This window comes from Astyanax mexicanus, chromosome 1, assembly GCF_023375975.1.
Source record: "Astyanax mexicanus isolate ESR-SI-001 chromosome 1, AstMex3_surface, whole genome shotgun sequence".
In the NCBI taxonomy this organism is placed as follows: Eukaryota; Metazoa; Chordata; class Actinopteri; order Characiformes; family Acestrorhamphidae; genus Astyanax; species Astyanax mexicanus.
In genome coordinates, this window is record NC_064408.1 from 61861258 (window position 1) to 61887904 (window position 26647).

The 26647-nt window shown below is 41.4% G+C and overlaps 2 protein-coding genes across 11 annotated transcripts in view; one reads left to right on the top strand and one right to left on the bottom strand.

The window, feature by feature from the left end:
* Positions 1 to 26647, bottom strand: part of dab1a (DAB adaptor protein 1a) — a 519346-nt gene that overhangs the window by 197099 nt on the left and 295600 nt on the right. For 9 of the 10 annotated variants that reach the window (XM_049481451.1, XM_049481442.1, XM_049481455.1 and 6 more), the window contains exon 1: positions 13030 to 13250. The exons of the other annotated variant lie outside the window; for it this stretch is intronic. The gene's annotated coding sequence lies outside the window, so the exon portion shown is untranslated. Of the gene's footprint in view, positions 1 to 13029; positions 13251 to 26647 lie in introns of those variants that run through there. 10 annotated transcript variants of the gene reach the window in all.
* LOC125785800 (uncharacterized) overlaps positions 12201 to 26647 on the top strand; it is a 92859-nt gene continuing 78412 nt past the window's right edge. Inside the window, 2 exon segments of the mRNA XM_049470129.1 lie at positions 12201 to 12247; positions 12347 to 12522. Coding sequence (XP_049326086.1) covers positions 12201 to 12247; positions 12347 to 12522 — 223 coding nt within the window.

A 26647-nucleotide genomic window follows, 5' to 3' on the forward strand; every position in this document is an offset into this window, starting at 1 on the left:
CAACTTTCAAGGTTATTATTGTTACAGGCCCACAGAGTGTTAGGAGTCTTCCCCAAGAACTCTTATTGGTACAGCACAGCATTCAGTCACTCAGAGCGGGAATTGAACCCCATTCTTCCTCATGATGTGGTAGCTCACTGGCTGGTAGTGGTGTTATCCACTGCACCACACCAACCACTACTGCACCACAGCAACCACTACTGCACCACAGCAACCGTTAAAAGACTACAAGACTATTTTGCATTTGTTTTCCTATTTTGTACTCTTTATTACTCTTAACTGTATTTATTTTAATTGTCTGCAGCTTATCCGCATGCACTAAACATGCTGTATTAGTACTGTGGTAGATTTTTGTTGCTAGTTTTTTTTTATTATGTTGTTGCACTATTATTATTTGGTGTAATATTTGCTATTTAGGAATTAGGGAAATGTTGGTTGATATTTTGTTTCTACTGAATGTATAAAAACAAATACAAACATTTTTATTTTGTTACATCACCAAGCATATAGTCATTGCAAATATACCATGAAATATTGTATTATTACTTAAGTTTCTAAGTTTATAAAATCTATATATCTGTCCATTGCTGATACTGATATGATTCTTGTATCGTTGTATATTCCTAGAACACTGTCCTTGAGCTAACATAGACCTAGAGCTGTGTAATGTAACAGAAAAAAAAGATTATGTTGGCCAATTAGCATCATGCAAACTGAATACCCAAATCACTTCACACTTGCCTTAAACCATGCTGAGTTGTTTAGTAAGCTTTAATAGAGTGGGAATATTGTGAAAACACATTTGCTGATCTGTTTCTTTAAAGGGCATTTGGCATTTAAGCGGTCAGAAAAACTGCAGTAAGTACATGCATGTGTGAACACACTTTTATAGGGGAGGGAGGGAGAGAGGGAGAGAGAGAGAGAGAGAGAGAGAGAGTGTAGCAGGGTTGTAGTAGGTGTTAGGCGGGGTGCTAGTAGTAGGCACATCTGCATCTGGCAGCAGAGTGACTTATTTCATCCAACAGACCAGCATGGCAGCTGAGCCCCAGAGAGACACAGATTCCAGATGTTCCTCTGCTACTGCCTGGCCAAGTGCACCATGATATCTTCCTATACTTATGGCACCCTGACTAAAAGAAGCTGAACAGCCCCATTAGAGACCAATTGGCAGTGTTCAAATAAACACACCCTCTAATGTACACTCTCAATACCTCCAACTCCACAGATGGAATGAAGGTCGTGTACAGTTTAATTACTGCTCATTACCAATTCAGCACATACCAGAGCACAGCCCGCCTCAGGTGTAAATAATGCTGCAGTGGTCTTCCTCTCCTCCCCATTACATTTCACTGCTCTACTGTTTTATTTGGAGAACGGCCAGGTGACTATTTTACCTGAACCATTAAACCGATAAAAAAAAAGGGATTTACACCAGTGTGGGTGTTCATGTCCAGGCTTTCGCTTTCCCTCTTTCTGGGAAGCATCTGACCTAGCGCACAGCCAGCTGACCCCACATCCACACCATGAGCTGCAAGTAACAAATTTACACTGACAAGAAGCCTACAGTGTAGCGAACATTATATTGTATGTGAAAAAGTCACAAGATTGTTTTCTTTCTTTCTTTCTATCTACCTTTCAATACCTATTTCCATGCATCGAACTAGCCATCAAAAATTCAACTGCTACACTCTATTTTTCACACTTAAAACCCTTTTTAATCCGTTTTCCCCAAAAGTCTTCAGTGCACCTTATTATCCATTGTATGTATAAATTCTACCAGTCAGGTTGTAAGGAGCAGTAAAGCCACTCTGCTGAAGTACAGAGATATATAGGAGTTTCAGTTTAGTTCTCCAGCAGTATTAACATTAGCCACTAACTGTGCTTAGCGCTATCTCTTTTGCCGTTTAGAGATGAGTATATCGAACTGTAGCCTGCTGCTAACCTCAGCTATTGCTCCTGGAGCAGCATTAGCATTAGCCGCTAACCGCAGCGCTAGCTCTTTCGCCGTTCAGTATTTCTGGTGAGTATTTCTGACTGTAGCCTGCGCGTTTATCATTTTAAAAGAGGCTCTGTGGGACAAACCGCTAGCTAATGGGGGGTTGGCAAGTCTCCCCGGACAGGTAATGGGACTTACTTGTTTAGATATATGTATATGTAATGTATATGTTTAGAAAGAACCAGCACTGGTTACAGGAAGCCCAAATGCTGTGAGATTCTAAGACATTTTGATTTACAGTATTTTTTTTTTTAATGCATAACACCTGGTTGGTTAAGGCATAATTACTGTCAGACAGAAATCATCTGTACTGAAAAACAGCGGAGAAATATATCAAAGAAATCAGTGATGTGGAGGCATTTCACATTATCAGATGATCAGAAGCGAAACATGTGATTTAGAGCCGGTGTACCATGAAGGCACAGCAAATCACAGCGATCATCTCCAAAATGGCAATAAGCTGGTGGTGTGTGTTAGAGTAGCTATATGTAAATGACATTATCTTTACAGTGCTATTCATACTGTGTGATTTTGAGAACAAATATACCAACATTCATTTAGAAATGGCTTACATAGAGTTCATCAGAGAGTTGAAGACAATGGTACAATGGTACGCAGTCTATCCGTACCATTCATCCATCCATTCCTCCATCATTTTGTCTCTGTGCTATGATAGCTGGATGTCTGTTTTCCTGCCTATACTGCAGTACAGCAGCGGCGCAGCCCCAGCAGCCGGTATCCAGGCTAACCTCTTTACTGTGCTCTGTAAAAGCCATTCGCTGTCGCTGCTGCCTCCCACCTCCACGCTGCATCCCACTCACTCCGCTATTGAGAAATGCAGCCTTTTCATTTCAGCCGCTTAATGGGAGCAGAGAGAGGCCCACGCATACTAAGCAGCTCGCGGCCAGTCGGATCTTTACACAACCCAACAGGGCACCACGGCAGGGGAGGGTGGAGTGTCAGCCTGGATCACTGTCTCTCTCTCTCTCTCTCCCTCTTCCCTGCGTTCTTTCTCTGAATAAGGACAAAACACAATAAAGGCGAAGTGGGGAAAAAGGGGGAACGTAAGGGCAAAACCAATTAAAGACAGTTTACAAAGTCAGGAAAAGAACCGCTCCCCCTGAGCTGGCCTCCTCGGGGAGCCATTTTGTTTCTTCGACAAGCCTCAGCCTCAGAAGTTCCTGCTAATTCTCAAGCAACAAAAGGTGCCAACAAAAGGTGTGGAGAGAGTGTACGTGTGTTTTTATTTTAACACCAATAGAAGCAGGGCAACCTTTATTTAAAAAAAAAAAAAAACCTGTGCCCCTCGGTGCCCTCACATACAAAAGCCATGCACTTCATATCACACAATACGATGCCACACTAGAAACGGGCAAAGTGCAACTTCCCTTGGAATTGGCTATTGCATATTAAGCAGGCAGTCTTCAAATTAGAATGTATTATGCTTTTCTCTCTCCATCTCTGGAGGTTTTCCAAGACACATCTCCAAATGTCAGAAGAAAGGTAGAATAAAGCGTTAGAGTAATGAAGCACAGCATTTAGGCCTACATCAAAGACTACTAGACACTTCCACAATAAACAGTCTGCCCTGGGCGAGTGGGTTCCTGTGGGTGTGTGTCTGTATGTGTTAAGAATGGGTGTGGTATTTTGAGTCTTCAACATGTCAGTTTCTTTACTTAACCGGATAGTCAAAAAAGGCATACACAGTTCTTTAAAAATGAAAACAAACTGTATTATCTTGAAGAGCGTTTTGAACATTATGCAGCATCAATGAACACAAACTCAGCTTTGTTCTTTGTTTTGGTACAGCAGTAGCTGATTAGCCCATGTGGTGTTTCATATACAAATTGAGAAAATTAATAAGTGATTGTTTTGTTTTGTTTTTACACACGTTTCCACTGTGAGGTGGACAATTAGGCTTTAGGAATGTGTTGTATCAAAAGAATGGACTAAGTCACTATGAGGAATGGTATATGTAATATGCGTTCCTAACTCATGACTTGCCCCAACCATACTTACAAATGTCCGATAAACTCGTCCTTAAGTAACTAACAAATCAAATAATCAAATTCACCCTTAGCTGATTCCCAACTTGATTCAAACTTGCCCTTTATCCACCCACAACTTGACACAACTTTTTCCCCACTCTCATTCACAACTGGATTCAGATAGCCACTTTAAACTCACCTTAACTGAACATGACTTACACTCACTTAATTTACTCACATCGTAACTCAGATTCACCCTTAACTCTTTTACATCGTTTCAATTTGCCATTAAAGATTTTTAATCAGACTCATCTTTTACCCACCTATAACCTAACTTACAGACTTAACTCCCTCACATTTGGATTCAGACTCGTCCTTAGCTCACTTACAACTAAATCTTGCATTTAACTTACTTATATGCCCTTATCCAACTTAAGACTCCGACACAGATATTAATCAAAATACTTCAAAAGAAGTAATGACTAAATTGCAACATGATTTATACTTTACCGACTCACCTCAAATGATTTGGAATGATCACATTCCTTTAAAGCCTCTAAAACATCAACTGCATTCACTACTGTGCTAAATATCTGGTACACTTGCTTTATCATCTACAGACTGACCCTCCGTTTCAAGTTCAAATAAATGTATTATAGTAACTTAAATCAGAATACAAACCCTGGTCAGTCTGTAGATGATAAAGCAAGTGTACCAGATATCTAATGCAGTAGCGGATGCATAACTGACAGAAGCAGACTTTTTGTTTTTGTTGGCAAACATTATTGTAGGCTTAAGTCAGGCGTCATGAACAGTTTATGTAGGTTTAATGTAGTAATATGAACAGTACCATACAGCACAAGGTTATTTTCTCTTTAGGACATCAAGACATTTATTCAAATATGTAAACAGTCCAATATCAAAATATCAAAAATGATGGTATGAGGCAAATGTGAATCTAATGCAAGTATACTTAAATGAGTTGTGTTTGTAGCAGATGCTGCATTTTTTTTAAGTTCACAATCATTGTCATTTTCCACGTCATGCGTGCATTAAATCTCTCCAGGGACCGCATTATCTAGCACTGACTTTTTGTCTTCCTTTTTCTTCATTTGTTTCTAAGGTGCACGAGGGGGAGGGTGGGTTCGAAGTCAGTGAAGCGGAGCATTCCTCCACACCGCAGTAACAGATGTGGTGGAGAAGAGGAGGGGGGGGGGGATTTCTATATTTCTGATTCAAATTGAAAGAAGAAAAAAAAAAAACAAAGAGAGTAGTGTTTTGTCTCTGGCTCAAGGAGGTAATCTTCACTTCAAAAGGTGGAGGCTGGACCCACTGGCAGGTTAAGAGACCATAAATGAAAGGGAAAGGGGGAGACAAAGAAATGGGGAGAGAGAATGAGAGAGATATAAATTAAGAGAGTGAGAGGCAAAGACGAAGAGAGAGATGAGGACAAAGGACATGAAGAAAAAAAAAAGATGAAAAGATGGATGGAGGCAGATGCAGAGAAAAAATAAAACAAGAGAGAGAAATACTGAAAAAAAAGACAAAAGGTGGACAGAAAAGAGAAAAAGAGACAGGCAGTGAGACGAAAGCAAGAGAGAAAGCACAAGAAAGAGAGAGAGAGATGAAGAGATGGAGATAGAGTCCCTCAAGCCACAGCTCCTTAAAATCAGTATGCTGCTATTATGCAAAGTGTCAGCAGTCGTGCACACACACCCAAATCTCTGTCTCCGTCTTTCTTCTCCAGGCAGTGTGTGACTGACTATCAATACTGGAAGACCTGAGGACACACACCGGCTGATTGAAGAGGGCTAAAGAACAAATCACAAACCAGAAAGTAAATGGTGAGCTGAGCTCCCCAAAGCTAAGCTTGTTTCCTTCTGTGTGTGTGTGTGTGTGTGTGTGTGTGGTGTCTGGACTGATGGTATGCTCTAGACTCACATCCACAGCGCAGTGCAGACAGATTGTGGGTGTTTTAAGGAGATTATAGGGCAGATTAGCAGAACGCAGCACTGCAGGGGACCTACAGTAGGCCACTGCCCTGTTTCAAAACACACTTTCATATTAGTTTTCAAACAATATGAGGACATGGCATCATATATGACATGAACCTATTGGCACCATGCCTAATGCCAGGCATAAGCTAGAAGACGGCCCAAGCATGGAGCTGTGGAGCAGTGTGAGAACTGTGTTCTCTGTAATGATGGTGCTCCATACAATACTATTACAATTTGGGGGTGAGTTATGAAGTTAGGGATGAGGTGGGTGGTGACTATACCACATTCTGACCTCACTAATGTTCTTGTCAGGGAATGCAACCAAATTCTCGCAGCAATGTTCTAACATCTAGCAGTAGAGGAAGTTATTTTAACCAAAGCAGGATAAACTATTTTAAATACCCTTGATTTTGAAAGAAACAATGAATGAACAGTGTCCCAATACTTGTGTCTGTATAGTATGTGCATATACTTTATTTATATACACACACCTGGAAACTAAGACAACTGCATTCCACTCACGTGTGTAACAAGTGTTTTGTAACAAGTGTAACGGTATGATACAATAGATTGTTTAACCCATACCAAAGACGCAGATAAGATGTCACTAAGGTGTCTATCTATTTCGGGAGTGCTTATCACTAGTTATCTTATAGTCAGATTGATCCAGGTAATTAGACTTTTTAGGTAGATGTAAATACTCTAGATTCAGGTGTGTTTGACCGCCACCCTCCATGGTGGTAGATCTCTCAGGCTCTTGAAATTGATCCAGAGTTGCCTCATATATCACCATAATTCATCTACATTCTTGCTAGGTTGAGCCACATCTGTCTTTTGCCCTGTTCTTTTCATTGCTGTATGACTTCTCATGAGATTTCATTCTCAGTTGCATGTCCACTGTGTGTAACATTGACCAGATCCTTTTGATTGGAATGGATATTGTTAACCTCATAATCTGGGCTATGAGCCCTTTAAGCCTCAAATATGGCTTGGCTTGTGCAACCATTATTTCATCATTTTGGATGGATAAAAAACATCCACACCAGTCCCTACTAACCCTTTTAACTCAGGGGTGTCACATCTCACCACACTGGTAGAGCCAGGGCAGAAGTACATGTGATAAATTTTTTCGAAGACTTACCAACTCATAAAACGTGAAAAGTGGAAACAGATGTGATGGCTGAATTAAAGAATACCTTTTAAAATTTATTTTTTAATTATTTCCCATTTTCTCTCCAACGTACAAGGCCAATTACCCAACCCACTCACTAGGACTCCCCCTATCCCTAGTGATGCCCAACGTGAGAAGGGTAAAGTCTAGCACACGCCTCCTCCGATACATGTAAAGTCAGCCACCACCTCTTTTTTTTTTTAACTGCTGCTGAGAGAACGCCATCTACCCACCCAGAGAGAGCAATGCCAGTTGCTGATGGCAAGCTACATGAACAGGATTCGAAACAGCAATCTCCTGATCATAGTGGCAGCACCGTAAGTACCTGCAGACAAATCAGCTCAGTGTGGATGATTTAACACCCCTGTTTTAGAGGTCTAGTTTCCTGCTGGTTTCTCCTGATAATCAAACTGAGGGCACTTTTGAATGCAGTAAAGGGGTGGACTGGGTGAAGCACTAAAGTCTACAAGACAGACCTCAATGCGCCGGGTTGATAATCACTTCTGAAGAATCACTTTTTCAGAAGTGTCCTGGAGCCAAAATGTGAACAAACTTCCTTTACATATCTGAATAGCCCAGTGGACCACCAATCTTATGCAAGAGCACTAATGGAACACTGATCTAATCAGATATTATGTATCTTTGTATCCAGTTTTTTGTATTTAACATCCTTATTACATTTATTGCATATAGCAAAGCCTCTTTTCCAGAGCGACATACAAAGAGTCCAAGGCAAGTATTGATAGATCCGAAATGCTAGATACTTTAAGCTCAATTACTACCAGAACTATATCTGAAAATGTTTTTGTTTAGGGTTTTTTTCCTTGATTCTATCCTATTCACACTAGCTAGGGACCTCATGCCAGAGTGGACAACTAAAAACCTTTGCATAAAAGAAGTTTTTCTAACAGTAATGCAAATTAGATTGATAAATGCACATTTTTAGATCATTTCAGGCCACTGTTGTTCTAAAAAACAAACTGGAACACATATTTCCTTTACCCACTTTGACATTCTGCAAGCAACCAGTCACAGCTTCACTATATATATATATATATATATATATATATATATATATATATATATATATATATATATATATATATATATATAATATATAATCACAACTCCAACTCCAACTCCATGCTAGTTAAACTGGACCGTTCGCTTTGCCAGTGTGAAGAGGTGGCAAATGGCAGAGCTCCAGATTTCCAACCTTTATCTCTAACAGCCTTTATTAAAACTCAGGATACAAGCGCTGTTTTGAGTTCCACTGTGTGAGAAAATACACACCCACTGACTCCCTGCATGACTACAGCATTAGTAGCTTTAACTGAAGATGACAGTGACATTTTACAACTAAATTATGAAGGAGAAACATCTAACAGGCCAACTACAGTCAGGTACAGCAGGCTCTAATTACAGCAGTCAGACTTCAACACAGGCTAAGAATCCTAAATGAGTATTTTATCCTTTGTGGGCTGCCGTTGGCTGGATGAGGGCATTCCTAAGCTCTAATTAGGAGCAGCAGATAATGTCACCCAGAACGGACAGATCGATATGGAGGATGTGGAGCGGCAGTCAATGCCTCCTCTCTGAATGGGACGGATTTCCAAGAACGGACATTTCCCTCTACATCAGGATTCCCCACTGGAATTTTCTACAACAAGCTCACCAGGGATCTCATAGCTAAGACAGACAAAACCTACAAAACTTCCATTTATGACAGACTGTAAACAAGCGTCTCCAAACAACTGAAAAGGGAAAGCGCAGGTCTTTCCAACAGGGATGGTGTAGAGTTTCCATCTACAGCTGAGATATAGGCAGATTCACTGGGACATTAAAAGGAAAATACTGTCACAGTAAAACATCAACAGTCACAATCAATTGGTTTGGGAAAGTTGTTAAGGTCTAAGATGAAGTGACTTCTAAGAGAAGCTAACTGCTGAGCTTCATGTCTAAAAGTTCTGGAAAGGCACTTGATGTTGGAACATTGCTGTAAGAATTTGACTTCAATTAGCCACATGAGAATTGGTGAGGTCAGGTAGTGATTCACTTGATTCATACTAGATCACAAACTCCACTCCAGCTTATCTCAAATTGGATGGAACGCTATCACGCTGCAGAACTCAATTCCACAGCTCAACAGCCCAACACTGGTTGACCAATATGGGGGACAGGGTATTCACAGCAAAATTACAGCATAGGAATATATCTAATAATCAAAAATCAAGCAAAAAATATTTTCTACTTATATACAATCAGTTATGTACCTGTATTAGCTGATTTTCAGCCAAAATATGTAATTACCGATCAAAAAAAATAAATAGCAGATACTGAGATCTATTCGGATCATATTCACACATTAAAAATTACAGCTCCTTGTTTAACAGCCAGATGAAAATGCAAAGCTGTATAACTGACTGCAGAATCCCATTTAAACCAGCATTGGACTCCACTCTCTATTCACTAGTCTGACAGTTTTTATTTCATCCAGTCAAACATTCATATTTGAGGAATGTGTGAAACTAATGCACCTCCTTTAGGAAGCAGAGTCAGGATACCCCTCTCAAGAGTACAACACACGGTGAGAATCAGAACACAGCAGAGCTAACACAGCTAGTCACACAAAATAGAAAACATGTAAACCTACATTTAACCATTAATAAAAGCACAGCAGCAACTGTCAGAACGCTAAAAAGACATCATGTCCAAAGGGATAGAATTTTTTTTCATTGTAGATTAGCAGCCTTTTTCAATTGTGGTTCCACAACGCAGCTCAGTATAGGAATTCAAGAATCTCTCAGCTAGTTGCTCACAGTTCCACAGCATTTCAAATGGAGTTGATTCCAAAATGCAACAGTTCATTTTAACTCTCAATTGTCCTAGGGAAATTATACATTATGTGTGTGTATGTGATTTAGTGATTAACCTCATCATCAAAAAGTCATCATCATTAAAATCATTAAATTAAAGTTGTCTAAGCATTTTAGGACCTTTATAGCTCCCACCATCATTTAACTGTTTTTTTTCCCTCACCCCTATATTCCCCCTATAGAGAGAGCTGTTATCTGACTCTCAGAAATAACAGACTTCTATTTTAACGAATGACTCTCTGACTTCACTCAGATGGAAGGCCTATGGCCATGGCTTTGAATTTAAGACTTGCACTGCTCCATTTTCTTGTCTCCCACTCTTCAGCTTCTGGTTATCCTGTATATTTCTAATGTAATCCTGACAGCCGAGCGCTGTCAAACAGTGTGTCTGGCTTCAAATTCCGAAACACACACAGATCAAACTTTTCCACCACTTTCTATCATACTGCCCACTTATCTTAACTCAGTAATGCAGCAGAAACCATTCCCGGTACAGCTCCATAGCCCTGCTGGTCCTGTATGCCCCCCCTCGCCTAAAAAAGTACACACACATCCCGAGCAGAGCTTGTAGGGATGAATAAATGACGGCGGTGGGGAAAGCAAAACAATGTTGGCTTTGTGGGCCCCCACACACTGTGTTCCGTCTCCATGGAGACACAACGGCTGCCTGCTGGGTCCATTCAGGCAAAAGGGGATGCCTTCCCGCCGATCCACGCTGAAAAGTCCGGAACACAGGACCCACACTCGATGTGGGAACCCCGCCGCGGCCTGGTCCTGCCCAGCGCCGGGTGGTGTGTGAGAGGGTTGCTGTGCCAACGGGCGACCACTAGTAGAAAAGCGCTCTGTTCAGAGGGCCATGTATAAAAGATGAACTCAAGATAGATTCAAGTGCTTCACCAAAAGAGGTACAGTCGCTTCAGTGGTCTCAAACTCGGCTACAACACATCACAAATACTCTATATCTAAACACAGATGTATCTATACACATCAGCAAAACGTGATAGCCATTTAACCAAAAATGGAGATCAATAGATCAATAATAAATAACGATCCTGAAGGAATTTGTCCAGAGTAACCAGCTCTGAGAGATTTATTCAGTGGATTCTGTGGATTCAGCCAAAGACAGAAGATGCTGGACTACTTGTAGGCCTGTGGAGAACTGTACTGAACCATGGCAGGAAAACCAATCCTAACACATTGAGGAAGAACCACTAAAAAAAAAATATATATATATAAAAACAGAGAAGAACCAAAGAGATGTCTCCTGAGTCTGAACTGAGCTAATGATATATATATATATATATATATATATATATATATATATATATATATATATATATATATATATATATATATATATATATATATTCACAGACAGGGCTCATCCAGTGTTGCTAACGCCACATTGGCAAAGTCAACAACAGGGCTCAGCCCTCCCACTGACCAGTTCTGTAGCCGTAGGTATGTATATACATGTATATATATAATTCTACAGAGAAAACCCCATCTGAGCCTGGTTTAGTGTCTGAGAACTGTTTGACCCCATAGTGCAAAAGAAGCTAATGATTAAACAGACAAGCCTAAACCAAACCAGTGTTTCAGGCCGCTTTCGTGTCTATGTTACCTTCTGGCTCTCTCCTTTTGGTTAGGCTGTTATAGTCAGACATGACATTAGCCATTAGTGAGACCTGACATTAGTCATTAGCCACACTACTCCAACTGTATATATGGAATAACACACATAAGCAGAAGAAAATACTTTTAAATTAATAATTTACAAATGGTTAGGACCCACTTGCGAGTCTTGGTTCCTCCCAAGGTAATGGACATGACAATGAACTGATGGGGCAGACCATAAAATCTCCTAGACCTACTCTAAGGTTCTCGGCACACTTGATTCTAGGCATCTCTACCAGACCTGCAGTAGAAACCTGTGGTGTTTGGGAGCAATGAGTATACATTGGCAGTGGTGTTTAGAAACAGGAGTACTATATGTTTTAAGACGGACAAGCGTGCGTATGTCGTGTGTGTGTGTGTGTGTGTGTTAGAGTGTGTTCGAGAGGGAGCGTAGTGTGTGTGAGAGTGTGTTACGCAAGGTGAGCTCGTTATCCTCTTTTCTAATACGATGAATCAGTGCACGTAGAAAAGGCACGCTCGGTCATTAAAGTCGTGATGACGCACGCGAGCTTGCTCTTCATCATCACCGGAGAGCTCGTGCCGTTAGCGCGCTCTCCGTCCTTCAGGCTGCGCAGCGCGTGCTCCCTGGCACCACCTTCCTCCTCCTCATAATCATCATGCTCCTCTTCCTCATACTATAGATCCCCCCCGTACTCTCTGTTACCGGCTGGCTCGCGGGTTCTCCGCTTCATTCCCACACTCAGGTTCACGCGCAGCTCTGGCTCGTGCGCGCTCCGCAAACGAAAGTTAAACGGCCACCTGCTCGTGCGGCTTTACGCTATCCTGCCTCTCCCTGTTTCTGCTCGTGCTCGGTCCAGTGATTGCACGCGCGCACACGCGCATACACACACACACACACACACACACACACACACATACATTCACTGATAAATGCACGCACCGCACGCGTACACGCGCGCAAACTCGCTTACCCCCCTGCAGAGTGTCAAACCTCGCTCGCTCCAGCGGGCAACAGCTGCAGTGTAGTTGGACGCAGCGCGCGCCCCGGCAGCTGTGTTTAACGCGCAGGCGGGACGGCGATGCAGCAAAAAGCCGCGCGCGCGTGACGACCGGTGCCGCTGATACGCGCGCGCTCCACACTCCAGTCCATCAGTTAACCGTTCGCGCAGCTCGTTAAGTAACGGGTCGCGTGCGGCAGAACCCGGTACACAAAATCACGTGCCGAACCGGACATCCTGGAACCAGACCGGCACCGTGGCACGAGAGAAGCGTAGGAAAGGAAAGGAAAGGAAAGGAAAGGAAAGGAAAAGAGGGGAGTGGGGGGGGGGTAAAAGTCCTGCAGCAGAACAGCGCTCGAGCTTACCTTGACAGTGGCACATGCTGCTGCTGCTGCTTCCATGCTCGGCCGGGGTGAACGGCGTGCGCGCGCTTCTCGCTCCTCTGCTGCTCACGTTAATCCAATCTCCCATGCCGGGGCCAGGCGGCCGAGCGCGCGCTGCTACATCGCGCCCCACACGGGCTCCGCTGTGCTGGACTGTGTGTGCGCGCGCTCTGCGCCTCCTGCGCCTCCTTCTCGCGCTCCCTCCGCGCCTCCCGCTGGAGTTGCCTGGTTACCTCCGGCTCAGCCAATGAGAGGCGGCGCGCGCGTTAACCCGACGAGCGCCGGCCTGCCCCGGTTTCTCCGTTATAGAAGAGGAGGAGGAGGAGGAGGGGAGAGAGAGAGAGAGAGAGAGAGAGAGAGAGAGAGAGAGAGGAGTATGTCACAGAGATAGAAAGTGAGAGAGAAAAAGAGGTAGAGAGAGAGATAGTAGCAGTAGAGTAAGGAAAATAAATAAATAAATAAAGAAAGAAAGAAAGAAAGAAAACGAGATTGAGAGAGAGAGGAAAAGGAGTAAGTAAAAACAAGGTAGAGATAGAGAGAAAGTGAGGGAGGGAGGGAGTGAGGGAGAGAGAGAAAGAGCGGAAAGGGAGTGAAAGTAAAAAGAGGTAGAGAGAAATAGAGCAAGAGAAAGTGAGACAGAGAGAGAAAGAGATACAAAGAAGGAAAGGAGTAGGAGAAAAAGTGAGAGATATAGAGAGATATAGAAAGAGTGAGCGAATAAATAAAAGAGTGGGAGAGGAACAAAAGGACAGGAGACAGCTAGTGTGATGAGGATATACACAGAAAAAGGGAATAGGAAAGAGAGTGATATGGGGAAAGAGAAGAGAGAAGGAATTGGCAAAATACAAGAGTATTTTGCACAAAATACAATACAGTAAAATACAAGAGAGCAGGATAGAGAGAATGGGGAGAGAAAGAGAGAGAGTGGGAGTGAGAAAGTGAGGGAGAGACATGTAGAGGGATAGAGGAGCTATAGCACGTAGAAGAAATAAAACAGTGGAGAGGTACAGAGAAGATAAAAAACAAGATAAATCAAAGAAAAAGAGTGTACCCCTTCTCCCCCCTGGAGACCTCCAAACACTCATATGAACATCTCAGGGTCTCAGACACACACACACACACAGTCAGTGCCCTCACGGACAGTTTTAAACAGGAGCGGAGCTTTTCTATTACAGAGGTTGTCTCTAAACTCCTTTAATAGGGGGCGGTCCAGCAGCAGTACGGGACGGAGGAGCTGTGTTTTAACCCCGGGAGTCACCTCATCATGCAGAATATTGATTTCAATTACACCCACTATTCAGAGAGACACTGCCAAGTGCACCGCACCCTCTCCTCCCTCAATCATCATTACCAGCACAAGACAAGGACCAGGGTGTTCTCCACACCGCTCCATACCATCATGAGGCAGTGAGAGGGACACTCCAGCAGGGGAAAGTCCTTACTGTTTCTTACTGAGGCCATGTCTTTTTAATACCACTAGTCTCAACAAGAGCAAAGTGCATCATGACTAATATCAACACATCTTGAATAACTTGAATTAATCAGTATCTATTACTTTTAGGTTAATTTAAAAAGTGTTTTCCAACACAGATGCTATTTTTGATACTGGTATAGTGCTTTGGAAAGATTTATAGGGGTGTGACCAGTCCCATATACCATATAATTGATGATATTTTATGTGACTGAAACTCACAAAATGCAAATTTGCAAATCTTGGATGTCAATCAATTTTTATTCTGATTATGAATTTTGTATTTAAATATAGAACAGGATGGAAGTAGTGCAGCTGATTTTACCATAAATCGAACAACTTCTCTCATATATGATCTCACATAAGTCCCTTCAGACCATAGAACTATTTTCACAATCCCACCCCCCCACCCATTGAGGGATCTGTATTCAATTGGCAATCCTCTTTATGGGTTCTATACAGACCAGGCAACCTATGACTAAATCTCAACTGTTGACTCTGCATCAAGAAAGACAGAGAGTGAGAGAGAGGGACAGAGAGTAAAAAAAAGAGAGGGGGAGTAAGTCAGAGAGTGTGAGTGTGAAAAGAGTAGAAGGTTTGACCACAAAATCCTGTGCTGCAGTGTTGGTCTGTGCAGCTGTGTTAGGTGTTCATGTGAATGATACAAGCACCTGTGCCAGTGTGAGTTATCTTGTGTGATCATGTTAGCTCCTATGTTATCCTTTGCTCTGTCCTTAAGCTGCCTAGTGTTACGACACTCTAAAGGCCAATATATGTTTCTGAGTTGAACCTTGGTCATATGGACAGTGCATAGGTACCAAATAGCCATGTACCCTATGCCGGTCCATTCACCATAGTCCAACACACTCCTCTCCAGAAATGTAAATACTGTGACTGTGATTGGTCTTATGGGTAGCATCGTATTTATGCATTTACCACATTTTAACATTCAGCTGCACGAACCGAACTGACTATAAAATTACCATATAGATTATATTCTCTGATTTCTCTTTTTTAAAGCATTGCAAGACTTTTAATAACAGCTGTAGCCATACAAGTGAACACATTGATTAGCAATTGCAGAGAGACTCAAACAACACATAATACTCAACATATAAATGCTCACAACAGCATAGGCCACTTGCATACAATAGGGTGAAGACTTAACTCCAACACAGAAGCATGGATCAGTCTTTATTAGGCTGCAGTGTTGTGTAAGCTACGTGTTAGCATTTTTCAGCTTTTTGACATAATGTGAATCTGTCAGTTATTCTTTATACTTTATATAAAATATGATGTAAAATGACTATTTTTTTATACACTGACTTCTATGGAAAGTAAAGTTTCTTTTTGCTGTATTGGATAGGCTGTCTTGCTGTATTGGACAGGCTGTGCTGCTATATTGGACAGGCTGTGCTGCTGTATTGGACAGGTTGTGTTGCTGTATTGGACAGGTTATATTGCTGTATTGGACAGACTGTGCTGCTGTATTGGATAGACTATGCTGCAGTATTGGACAGGTTGTGCTGCTGTATTGGATAGGCTGTGCTGCTGTATTTGAAAGGCTGTGCTGCTGTATTGGATAGGCTGTTTTGCTGTAATGGATAGGCTGTGCTGCTGTATTGGACAGGCTGTGCTGCTGTATTGGATAGGCTGTGCTGCTGTATTGAATAGGCTGTGTTGCTGTATTGGACAGGCTGTGCTGCTGTATTGGATAGGCTGTTTTGCTGTATTGGATAGGCTGTGCTGCTGTATTGGATAGGCTGTGCTGCTGTATTGGATAGGCTGTGCTGCTGTATTGGATAGGCTGTGCTGCTGTATTGGATAGGCTGTGCTGCTGTATTGGATAGGCTGTGCTACTGTATTGGATAGGCTGTGCTGCTGTATTGGACAGGCTGTGCTGCTGTAGTGGATAGGCGGTGCTGCTGTATTGAATAGGCCGTGTTGCTGTATTGGATAGGCTGTGCTGCTGTATTGAATAGGCTGTTTTGCTGTATTGGATAGGCTGTGCTGCTGTATTGGACAGGCTGTGCTGCTGTATTGAATAGGCTGTGTTGCTGTATTGGATAGGCTGTGCTGCTGTATTGGATAGGCTGTGCTGCTGTATTGGATAGGCTGTGCTACTGTATTGGATAGGCTGTGCTACTGTATTGGACAGGCTGTGCTGCTTTATTGGACAGGCTGTGCTGCTGTATTGGATAGGTTTTGTTGCAGTATCGGACAGGCTGTGCTGCTGTATTGGATAGGTTGTGTTGCTGTATTGGATAGGCTGTGTTGCTGTATTGGATAGGCTGTGTTGCTGTATCGGACAGGCTGTGTTGCTGTTTTGGACAGGCTGTGCTGTTGTATTGGATAGACTGTTTTGCTGTATTGGATAGGATGTGTTGCTGTATTTGATAGGCTGTGCTGCTGTATTGGATAGGCTGTGCTGCTGTATTGGACAGGCTGTGCTGCTGTATTGGACAGGCTGTGCTGCTGTATTGGACAGGCTGTGCTGCTGTATCGGACAGGCTGTGTTGCTGTTTTGGACAGGCTGTGCTGTTGTATTGGATAGACTGTTTTGCTGTATTGGATAGGATGTGTTGCTTTATTTGATAGGCTGTGCTGCTGTATTGGACAGGCTGTGCTGCTGTATTGGACAGGCTGTGCTGCTGTATTGGACAGGCTGTGCTGCTGTATTGGATAGGTTATGTTGCTGTATCGGATAGGCTGTGTTGCTGTTTTGGACAGGCTGTGCTGTTGTATTGGATAGACTGTTTTGCTGTATTGGATAGGATGTGTTGCTGTATTTGATAGGCTGTGCTGCTGTATTGGATAGGCTGTGCTGCTGTATTGGACAGGCTGTGCTGCTGTATTGGACAGGCTGTGCTGCTGTATTGGACAGGCTGTGCTGCTGTATTGGATAGGTTACGTTGCTGTATCGGATAGGCTGTGTTGCTGTTTTGGACAGGCTGTGCTGTTGTATTGGATAGACTGTTTTGCTGTATTGGATAGGTTATGTTGCTGTATCGGATAGGCTGTGTTGCTGTTTTGGACAGGCTGTGCTGTTGTATTGGATAGACTGTTTTGCTGTATTGGATAGGATGTGTTGCTGTATTTGATAGGCTGTGCTGCTGTATTGGATAGGCTGTTTTGCTGTATTGGATAGGCTGTGCCACTTCATTGGATAGGCTGTGCTACTCTATTGGGTAATCTGTTATATGATCATTTTGCTATAAGAACACTTTGCTTGAGCAGAAGAGAAGTACTATCTACTATCTCACTATCGCAGGAACTGTAGCAAAATGCTACACTGCATGAGGATGGAGTAAGAAGAAGCAACGTCTGGAACAGTGTACAGTTTGTGTGTGTGTTTGAAAAAGAGAAAAAGAGAGAGAGAGAGAGAGAAAGAGAGAGAGAGAGAGGTAAGTTTGTGGGTTGGTTTTGTACAGAATGTGCCAGATTTCACTGGGCAGAATGTGAGCTCAGTCCCTCTGATCTCCACACAAAAAAATACGGCAGGAACACCCCCCTCCTTTTTCGCAACACACACACACCCCTACTTCTATCCCCACCAAACCGCTCTGGGCTTCACTTCACTTCTTTCCTCATGATTTCCTCTCTGCTACAACATCCAACATCCTTTTTTCTTTGTTTTTCCTCTTTGTTTCTTGTCTGTCTCGTGCTATCTCAGAGTGCACATATAGGGTTTTCCCCATTTCCCTCAACCCCTGCTCACCTCTCTCCAGAAATCACACTCACTTTAATTCAGTCTATGTGATTCCTATTTTACATCTCCTCCTCTTCACACCTCTCACTCTCTCCGTCTGCATTCCTTTAATCCCCCTCCCATTTTCCTCCGTTCTCTTCTTGCCATATCTGTCTTTTCTTGTTGGGGTGGGAGATATCCATTTTGCTACCAGACTTTGTTTACCCACAACTGTTTCACACACAGATTTTAATCCCTCCCCCATCCCCTCCCTCTCGCTCCCTCCTCCAGCCAAACTGACATTAGTTCCTCCCTCCCTCTCTTTCTCGGTGTTGCACTCCATGTTTGTTTTATTATCCATGCGGCAGCTTTTATACATCTCACCCCCTCTCCTTCTCCCATCTCTCCTACTCTATGTGTGACTGTGTGAGAAATAACGGACAAGAAAGCAGGTCATCATATTTAACAGATCAGAAGAAGAACAACAGAAACAGTCTGATATTTACTCATAGATGCTAGATTACGATTATGTATTGAGTGGCAACAGGAAAGAATGATCATGGATTCATAAAAAAAAAGTGTGACTATTTCAACCATGGAAAAATCACTTCTGGGGGAAAAAAAAAGACCATCACACGAAGGCCGATCCAAGTATAATTTATATTACAGCCAGTACAGTCATTTTATTCCATTACGAATAACAAGAAGAGCTTCATATTAGATGCAATCCATACTAAGGCCTATGTGTAGTACATAATATAGCATAATGTGAAAGAATAGACTCAGTATAGGAGAGATGACATGCACATAGTCCTTGTCTTGTGCTGAACAATTACTATAAACAAGAACAAATGCACTATAAAAAAAAAATGTATCCAATGTGAAAAATTACAGATATGATACAGCCATGACTGAATGGCAGGATCTGCTTTGAATATTTGACATATTTAAATGTTTCAGAAAATCGAACAAATTTTGGCTTAAGATAAATTCTACACAAGTTACGACAAAATCCCTTTTTTCTGTTTTCTCCCCAAAATACAAAACCCAACCCACTCATTCGGACTCCCCCCACACCAGGAGGGTGAAGACTATCACATGCTTCCTCCGGCACATGTAAAGTCAGCCACCACCTCTTTTTGAACTGCTGCTGATGCAGTTTTGCTGAGTAGCAACACAGTGCACTCGGAGGAAAGCGCAGAGACTCAGTTCTTATACATCAGCTCACAGACGCCTTGTGCTGAGCGACATCACCCTTTGGAGTGATGAGGGGAGAGAGTGCCATCTACACACCCAGAGAGAGCAAGGCCAATTGTGCTCTCTCAGGGACCAGGATTCGAACCACCAATCTCATGATCATAGTGGCAGCGCTTAGCCCGCTGCACCACTCAGAGCCTGACAATATCACATATTAAAATATTTCATTAAAACCTATATGACTAACGTGAAAACCTATTTTCCCCCTTAGCTACTAAACCAACTAATTAACCAAACTCACCTGACAATTTAGTTCAATTTCAATAGCCATGCCCAGGCATGATTACTGGCAGAAATGTTGACTCTTAACATCACCTACACACTGGAGAACCTGTGTGGCAGGTTGTGAAGCAGACTGCAAAGTCTCAAAATGCAGCAGATGATGTCACATTCTAATAATATTCAAATACAGATGCAAAGTCACTGAAATCTACCAGTCTAAGGGATCCACAGTGAGTGCCATTATTCCGATGAAGGAGCATTTTGAAGCTTCTGTTGCTGCTGTAAGACCTGAACAACTTTTAATAATGGAATCATGAACTTTGTTTTCTGAACTCGGTTTTACATCAGAAAATCCTGATGTAAGATGTTTTTCCCTTAGGACACAAAGTTCAAGCAAAGTTGAGGGGCTGAAAAGACATTGTGTCTTTAAAACAGTATTAAAGTTAAGGAATGTATCTATTGTGGTTTAAACACACAGGTCATTTTCCTCTGTTGAGATTCACAAAAGTTCTGCACTCTTAAGATATCTTTGCACCTGGCTCTTAAAGTAGAGTAAATACTATTGGTGATTCACCAATAGTACTGAAGGATGACTGGGGATCAGTTTCAGGCCAAAACTCATTCAATTCAGTCAATTTTCGCTTATTTTCGCTATCGCTAATCTCATGCACACTTTAAATCCAAATACTACGCAGATACAGAGTAGTGTCCTGTTGAACTAAATGAATCCCAAACACAGAATCTGAAAATACCATTTATATCAGGGCAGCTGTGCTTAAACACTTGTTTATGTTAATGAGATATTGTTCCCAAGTCTTCTCTCGGAAGAATGTTGATGCAGGTGTTCACACAAGAGCAGGAGGGCCAGTGGGGAGCTGACTTTTCAGACTAAACATACAGAACTCCCATCTCTTGGCATTTTTTTTGGATAATTACTGTTACCAAATATGCAGTGTCTCTCTACTACACATCCAGTGAAGTTGTTTAAACCATTTAGTCTATGGCAAACACATTTTAAGAGTTACTCCGTATTCCTTATAGTTTCAGTAGCTGCCAACCCTCATTCACTGGTTGTGAGATTCACACACTTGGCCCTAGTCTCACGCTCTCAGCCACACTGGTCCTTTTTATATATTTTCCTCCAAAGCAACCCCAAGAAGAGTTTGACCACTGAAACAATTGACTAATTATCTAAAGCTGCCACTTTAGATTGCACAGATTAAACACTTAGCACCAGACCAGTCAACTGGTTGACACTATTTATTATTGTAGTATTGTACTATATTTGTTTAAGGTACAAACATAAAGACAAAAATAAAATGAATTCCTGATACCTTACTGCCTCTGATACCTAACTTAATTTTTTTGTTGTTGTTTAACTGTATGATATTTTATCATACTCTATAGCAATTCTGGTATAGCAATAAGAGTATTGCATCACAAAGTCTCTGCCCATATCCACTACTTTTTTCTATATCTGAAGAAAAAGAGCATACACAGTATATTCACTCGAAATCATTCTATGTTTGGCAAATTTCTTAAAAGAAGAAAAATCCATGAATGAAATCTGACTCAAAACTACACCCGACTTGCACACGTCTTCTTCAATTCACCAAACACAGTGCAGCACCGAGCGCCGTATCAGTTCCAGTAGAAACTGCAATCGATAGGCTTCATTTGCCTCAGACTGGTTGACATTCGTCAGATGTAGTCAAAATAAATGCGCTGCGTTGGGACTGTCAAGGTTAATGTGTTTATTTGCTACAATAAGACAGAGCCACTTATAATCTAGATAGATAGGGCAGTCCTGCATATGCGGTTTCATATGAATTTTGTCTAGAATGTCTTTAGACTGCAGCTCGAATTGGGATGTTGATGGGAATGCGTTTACCCTTGTGTATCCCGGTCGTGGTGAAGGCTCATAGCGTTAAGTTCTGCCAAATGGAGCACAGTCAGTCAGTCAGTCAGTCGTCTTGTGTTCATTTCGTTGCAGTGCGAGGTGCAGGGAGACGTGCATCGATCTGTCTGGAGGTGAATTTTTTAGGAGGTGGGCTTATTCTCGTATAAGCAATGTGATTACTTTAACCCTGACCAACTAGTGACTCCCTGTGTGTGCGAGTGAATGTGTGAGTGAATGTGTGTAGTCAGTGCTAACCTTCCTGCAGCAGAAAGCTCATTTGTCATAGTAAATCAGTCAACCTGCAGCAGTGATGCAGGCTGTGAGTGGTGGTCAAGGAGGAGTTTAAAGGATGCACCTTGATGGATGGATGGATGGATGGATGGACGACTGACTAGAAAATCCGTAGAGAACGAGAGCAGCGTGAGCTGCATGGCTACGTAGCCACGCTTGCTCCTCTCCATGTCGTTACGAATGTGTTTTTGTTGTTGGCCTAATGTGCTTACGGCTAATGCTGTTACGTATTGGACAGCTGGAATGCCTGCACTGCTGCTGGTGTTTGCATATGCATGCAGGGCATCATAAATACGCAACCGACAGCTCTTCTGTCGAGAAGTCTGCTAACGGGGTTTTCTGCTCCAGCAAAGCGGTGAGGGATGTGCCAGTGTGTTTTGTGTGGGTGTGTGTAGGCCCAGAGCTCACAGCGGTTTCTGAGAGACAGGACAGGAGTACCCAGCATGCTCCTGTACATATACACATACACACACACACACACACAGACACCGCTACACTGCGGGAAAGCCTCACAGCAAACGGCCTTCAAACCTTCACTACCATCTTGGCGAACACTCCCTTCTTTTTACAGCCTCATCCCCAATGCTGGAAACACATATTCACTAGTCTTCACTATCTAAGCTTTTTAGAATAGAGCACATGTGGACAGAGGTACAAACACCCCCCTTCTCCTTATTTTTCCCCTGAATGATACCCAAGGTCCCCACTGTGCAAAACAAAGGCAGTGAAAAAGCACAGAACTCCTGCGCACAGCACGTTTGACAGGGTTGTCTTCACCGCAGAGAGGGGAATGTGATGCAGAACCCGCGAGCACCAACACTAACTGATAGCGGTGTGTCGCTCATAAATGATTCATTCCTTTTGAGTGAATCTTTTGGTGAAACAAAGTGAACTGATTCACCTCCCTGAATGATTCATTCTACACAGCTACGCTCGCTCAGTGATAGTTAATGTAGTGAGGAATAGTAACAAGTAATCTAGAACTACTTTGTTGATCAATTTAAATCACAAAGGCTAACTAGAGAAGCACAGATTGTGATTGTTCACATGTAATATAACTTTTCAAATCGTTTCCTTTATTTTCATGACATGAGCATCAAAACAATGAATGAACACATGTGGAGTTTTATGTACTTAACAAAAAAAAACTAACTGAAAACATGTTTTATATTCTAATTTCTTCAAAATAGCCACCCTTTGCTCTGATCACTGTTTTGTACACTCCTGGCATTCTCTCAATGAGCTTCAAGAGGTGGTCACCTGAAATGGTTTTCCAACAGTCTTGAAGGAGTTCCCAGAGGTGTTTAGCACTTGTTGGCCCCTTTGCCTTCACTCTGTGCTCCAGCTCACCCCAAACTATTTCAATTGGGTTCAGGGCCGTTGACTGTGGAGGCCAGGTCATTTTTATTGTCATTTTTGTGTGTTTATTGTTGATGTTAAAGTTAAGTTTGTGCTGCTGTATCTGTCTGAGTAGCCTAGTACAATATATATATATATATATATATATATATATATATATATATATATATATATATATATATATATATATATATATATATATATATATATATCACTTTACAAATGCATTTTGAATAATACAAAATATTTGTTTTTATTATTGTTATTGTCGAAGTTACAGACATTATTGCGATAGTTTTTTTGCCCATATCACACACCTTTAAATCCAAGCTTACTGTCTTTTTTTTTTGAGTGATTGAAAAAATGGACATAGTATATTTCTCATTAACTAAAGTATCGCATCTTTACACTGAAACAGTGATTCAGGTTATTCAAACTCACTACCCATAATTCTCAAAAAAGATTGACCTAATATGGTGCCGCAATCGAGGTAACACCCTCAGGCAACATGATTATATGTATTTATATTAGTATATAAGATATGTGTGATAGATTAGTGTATATACAGGTGCCATTTTAACCAGCAATGTAGGGGAAGGGGATGTGATTCATCTTGCTTTTCTTCACCAATGAGGAAGTCCGGGCTTAATGTCTACCTAGCACATTAGTGGGAGTGGGTGTGGCTTAATTACTGTAGGCTAAATAGAAGGATACACAAAGCAGCCATAACTTTCAAACCACTGCAAAGTCAAGTGAATAACATTGATTATCTGGTTACAAAGACGCCAGGCAATTTGTGGGTTTACACAGCAGGCAGTAATTGAAAAGCCTGTTGTTCCTCATGATGGTGTGAAAAGGTGTTAAGTATGGGTTTCATATGTATATTTACAGCAATAAAAATACCTTGTATAACTGACAAATAATTGCCAGCTCTGTTACATAAAATGTTCCAGATTTATGGCAAATGGGAGCATGTGGCAGTTGTGCTGTATGCCCATGTGTGACCATTGTGGTGGTCTATTTTTTATTCAAGGGAACCTTACTTCTGACCATTATACTATTGGAATTCTAGTTCCTCCTCTGTTCATTGTTTTTTTTTTCTATAGTGTAAATAAGGTAAATAGTGTATTACTCATACAGTACTTCAAATACTGGGATGTTAATCATGGCTAAAAGGCTGAAAACACAAATTACTATTGGTCTCTACATATTTGTTCAAATATACAAGTAACTAACAGTATCGTGATGTCAGCTAGCAGCTACTTTATTAAGCTTAGCATGTCCTATACAGTCATTTAACCCAAAGATGCTTCAGAACAGTTAAACAATGCTGTGATCATTTCAACCCTATATCCAGGGGAAGTCTGTGGAGCTGCAGAACAGAACATTACTGGACTGATTGACACTAAGGCCCTGTCCCAATTCTTACCCTAAACTCCAAACCTCTTCTGAAAGTGTACTTTTATAGTTGATAGAGGGCGGGTAAAAGGGGCATGAGCATTCAAGGCATCAGAGAGAGCAGAACTGGCACAGACTTCACCACACATCCCTTAACCTGTATACAACACTACTGCTTAAACACAAAATAACCCTTGCTTCTATTTTCACTGTGATGCTGCTACAATGGATAAGTGGTCAACGACAGAGAATGTTTTTAAAAATGATTCTTCCGCATGCTCGGTGCAATTACGCATACTTACTAGAGAGGTCACTAAATCCCAAAACTTCCGGACATCAGCTTTAATAAATAAATTGCTCTTAACACGACACAGAATCATCTCATATAGGACATAATCTCTCCAAGACATGAAAACACCCAAGTATTACATGCAGCAAATGAGGAAATACCCTCGTTTTTTTCTACTTGACATGAATTAATAGGTAATAGACCTCTAGTCTACAAATGTCTAAAGGAACTGATATGCCAAACAGATAAGGATTACTTATTTAGGATTACTTCACTTCCTCATGTACTGGCTTAATATTTTCTCACGTGTGCTTTGATTCCTCTCCTCTTTTCCCAGTGCAAGACGTGCACCTTAGATCCAGCCTCACTTGTCAAAGCTGCTCCAAACCGCTCACAACATTAATGGTGTCAGACATGGCAGTTTCATCGTTTCCTCAAGTGCTGAATTATGCAACACAAATAAAGCATTCTCTGTGTGCTCTATTCTTCTCGGATTCCTCTCTACTCTGGTCAATCACACAAAGCACAAAGTGGTTGCCCATAAAATACCTCATTTCTGTTGTGGAAAGAACAGGAACTGTTAAAGAAGTTCTACTCCACAAACGCTTTAATGTCTGACCCACACACTCGTTAACAGATCTGTCAAAACTCTTCTCCAAAAGACATACTGTAAGCCAAAGGGTGGTCTTTAATGAATAAGCAAAAGCCATCTATAAAGATCAGATCAAACAAATCTCTACACACAGAGCAATGATTTCAGCTTACTGCATGTACAATACAGACTGTAACTGCTTGATTTTGCCAATAACGCCTTTAGTGCACAATAGATGAAGTATTTCATACAACATGGATCTTTATGTTGTCTTTAAGATTACAACTTTATGGGAGACAAAAAGACAAAACTTTCTCAACTTTCTTTGGAATACTGGTCTGTTAATCATGCAATTCTGATACAATGCATAAAAGAAAAACATTTATAAGGGAGCCTTATTTTAAAATGGTACCAATATTTTTTTTTTACATGACAGTAGCAATTTGCAGTTAAAAACTACAACAAATATATTTTTTAGCTAAAAATATTAAAAACTTTGGAGAAACATGAAAATTAGAACAATTACATTTAAAGGATGTTTTCTTCACTCTTCTGCATGAGTTATAGTCTCAGCAGACCAAGAATAAGCGCAATATGCTGGATATGGGGAACCATTTAACAATTTCTGCAAGAAACATTAAACGAGTAATATAATCACAGGACTGAAGAACACCTGCACAACAGATTTGAGTAATTTGACTTAAAAATACAGCATATCCCTTTAACTCAGTAAATCTATGCTCCAATCACCATCTGCAGCCGCACCATTTGAAGGAATTATAATTTAAATAATTTTCAAAATAATAGTTCTACACTAGAAAATCCATTTCCATTGGTTGGTAAACTATGTAAGCACATATTGTACATTGTTTTTGTGCACTTTTCATGTATTGTCTGCTCATTTACATTAATAAAAGTTACTTCTTTATCATTATTCCCTTTTATTTTCATTTGTCTTTCTCAAAAAACAAAAGCAACAATAACCACAACAATAAGATTGATTTTCATGTTTGTTTGTACCGAAATCTGATCCTGGATTAAGATAAACAGTTAATTTTGGTGTATAACAACAAATACTAGGCGGTTTTGTTGGTTATTGTCTGTGCTGATATAGCAGCAAATATGAATGCTAA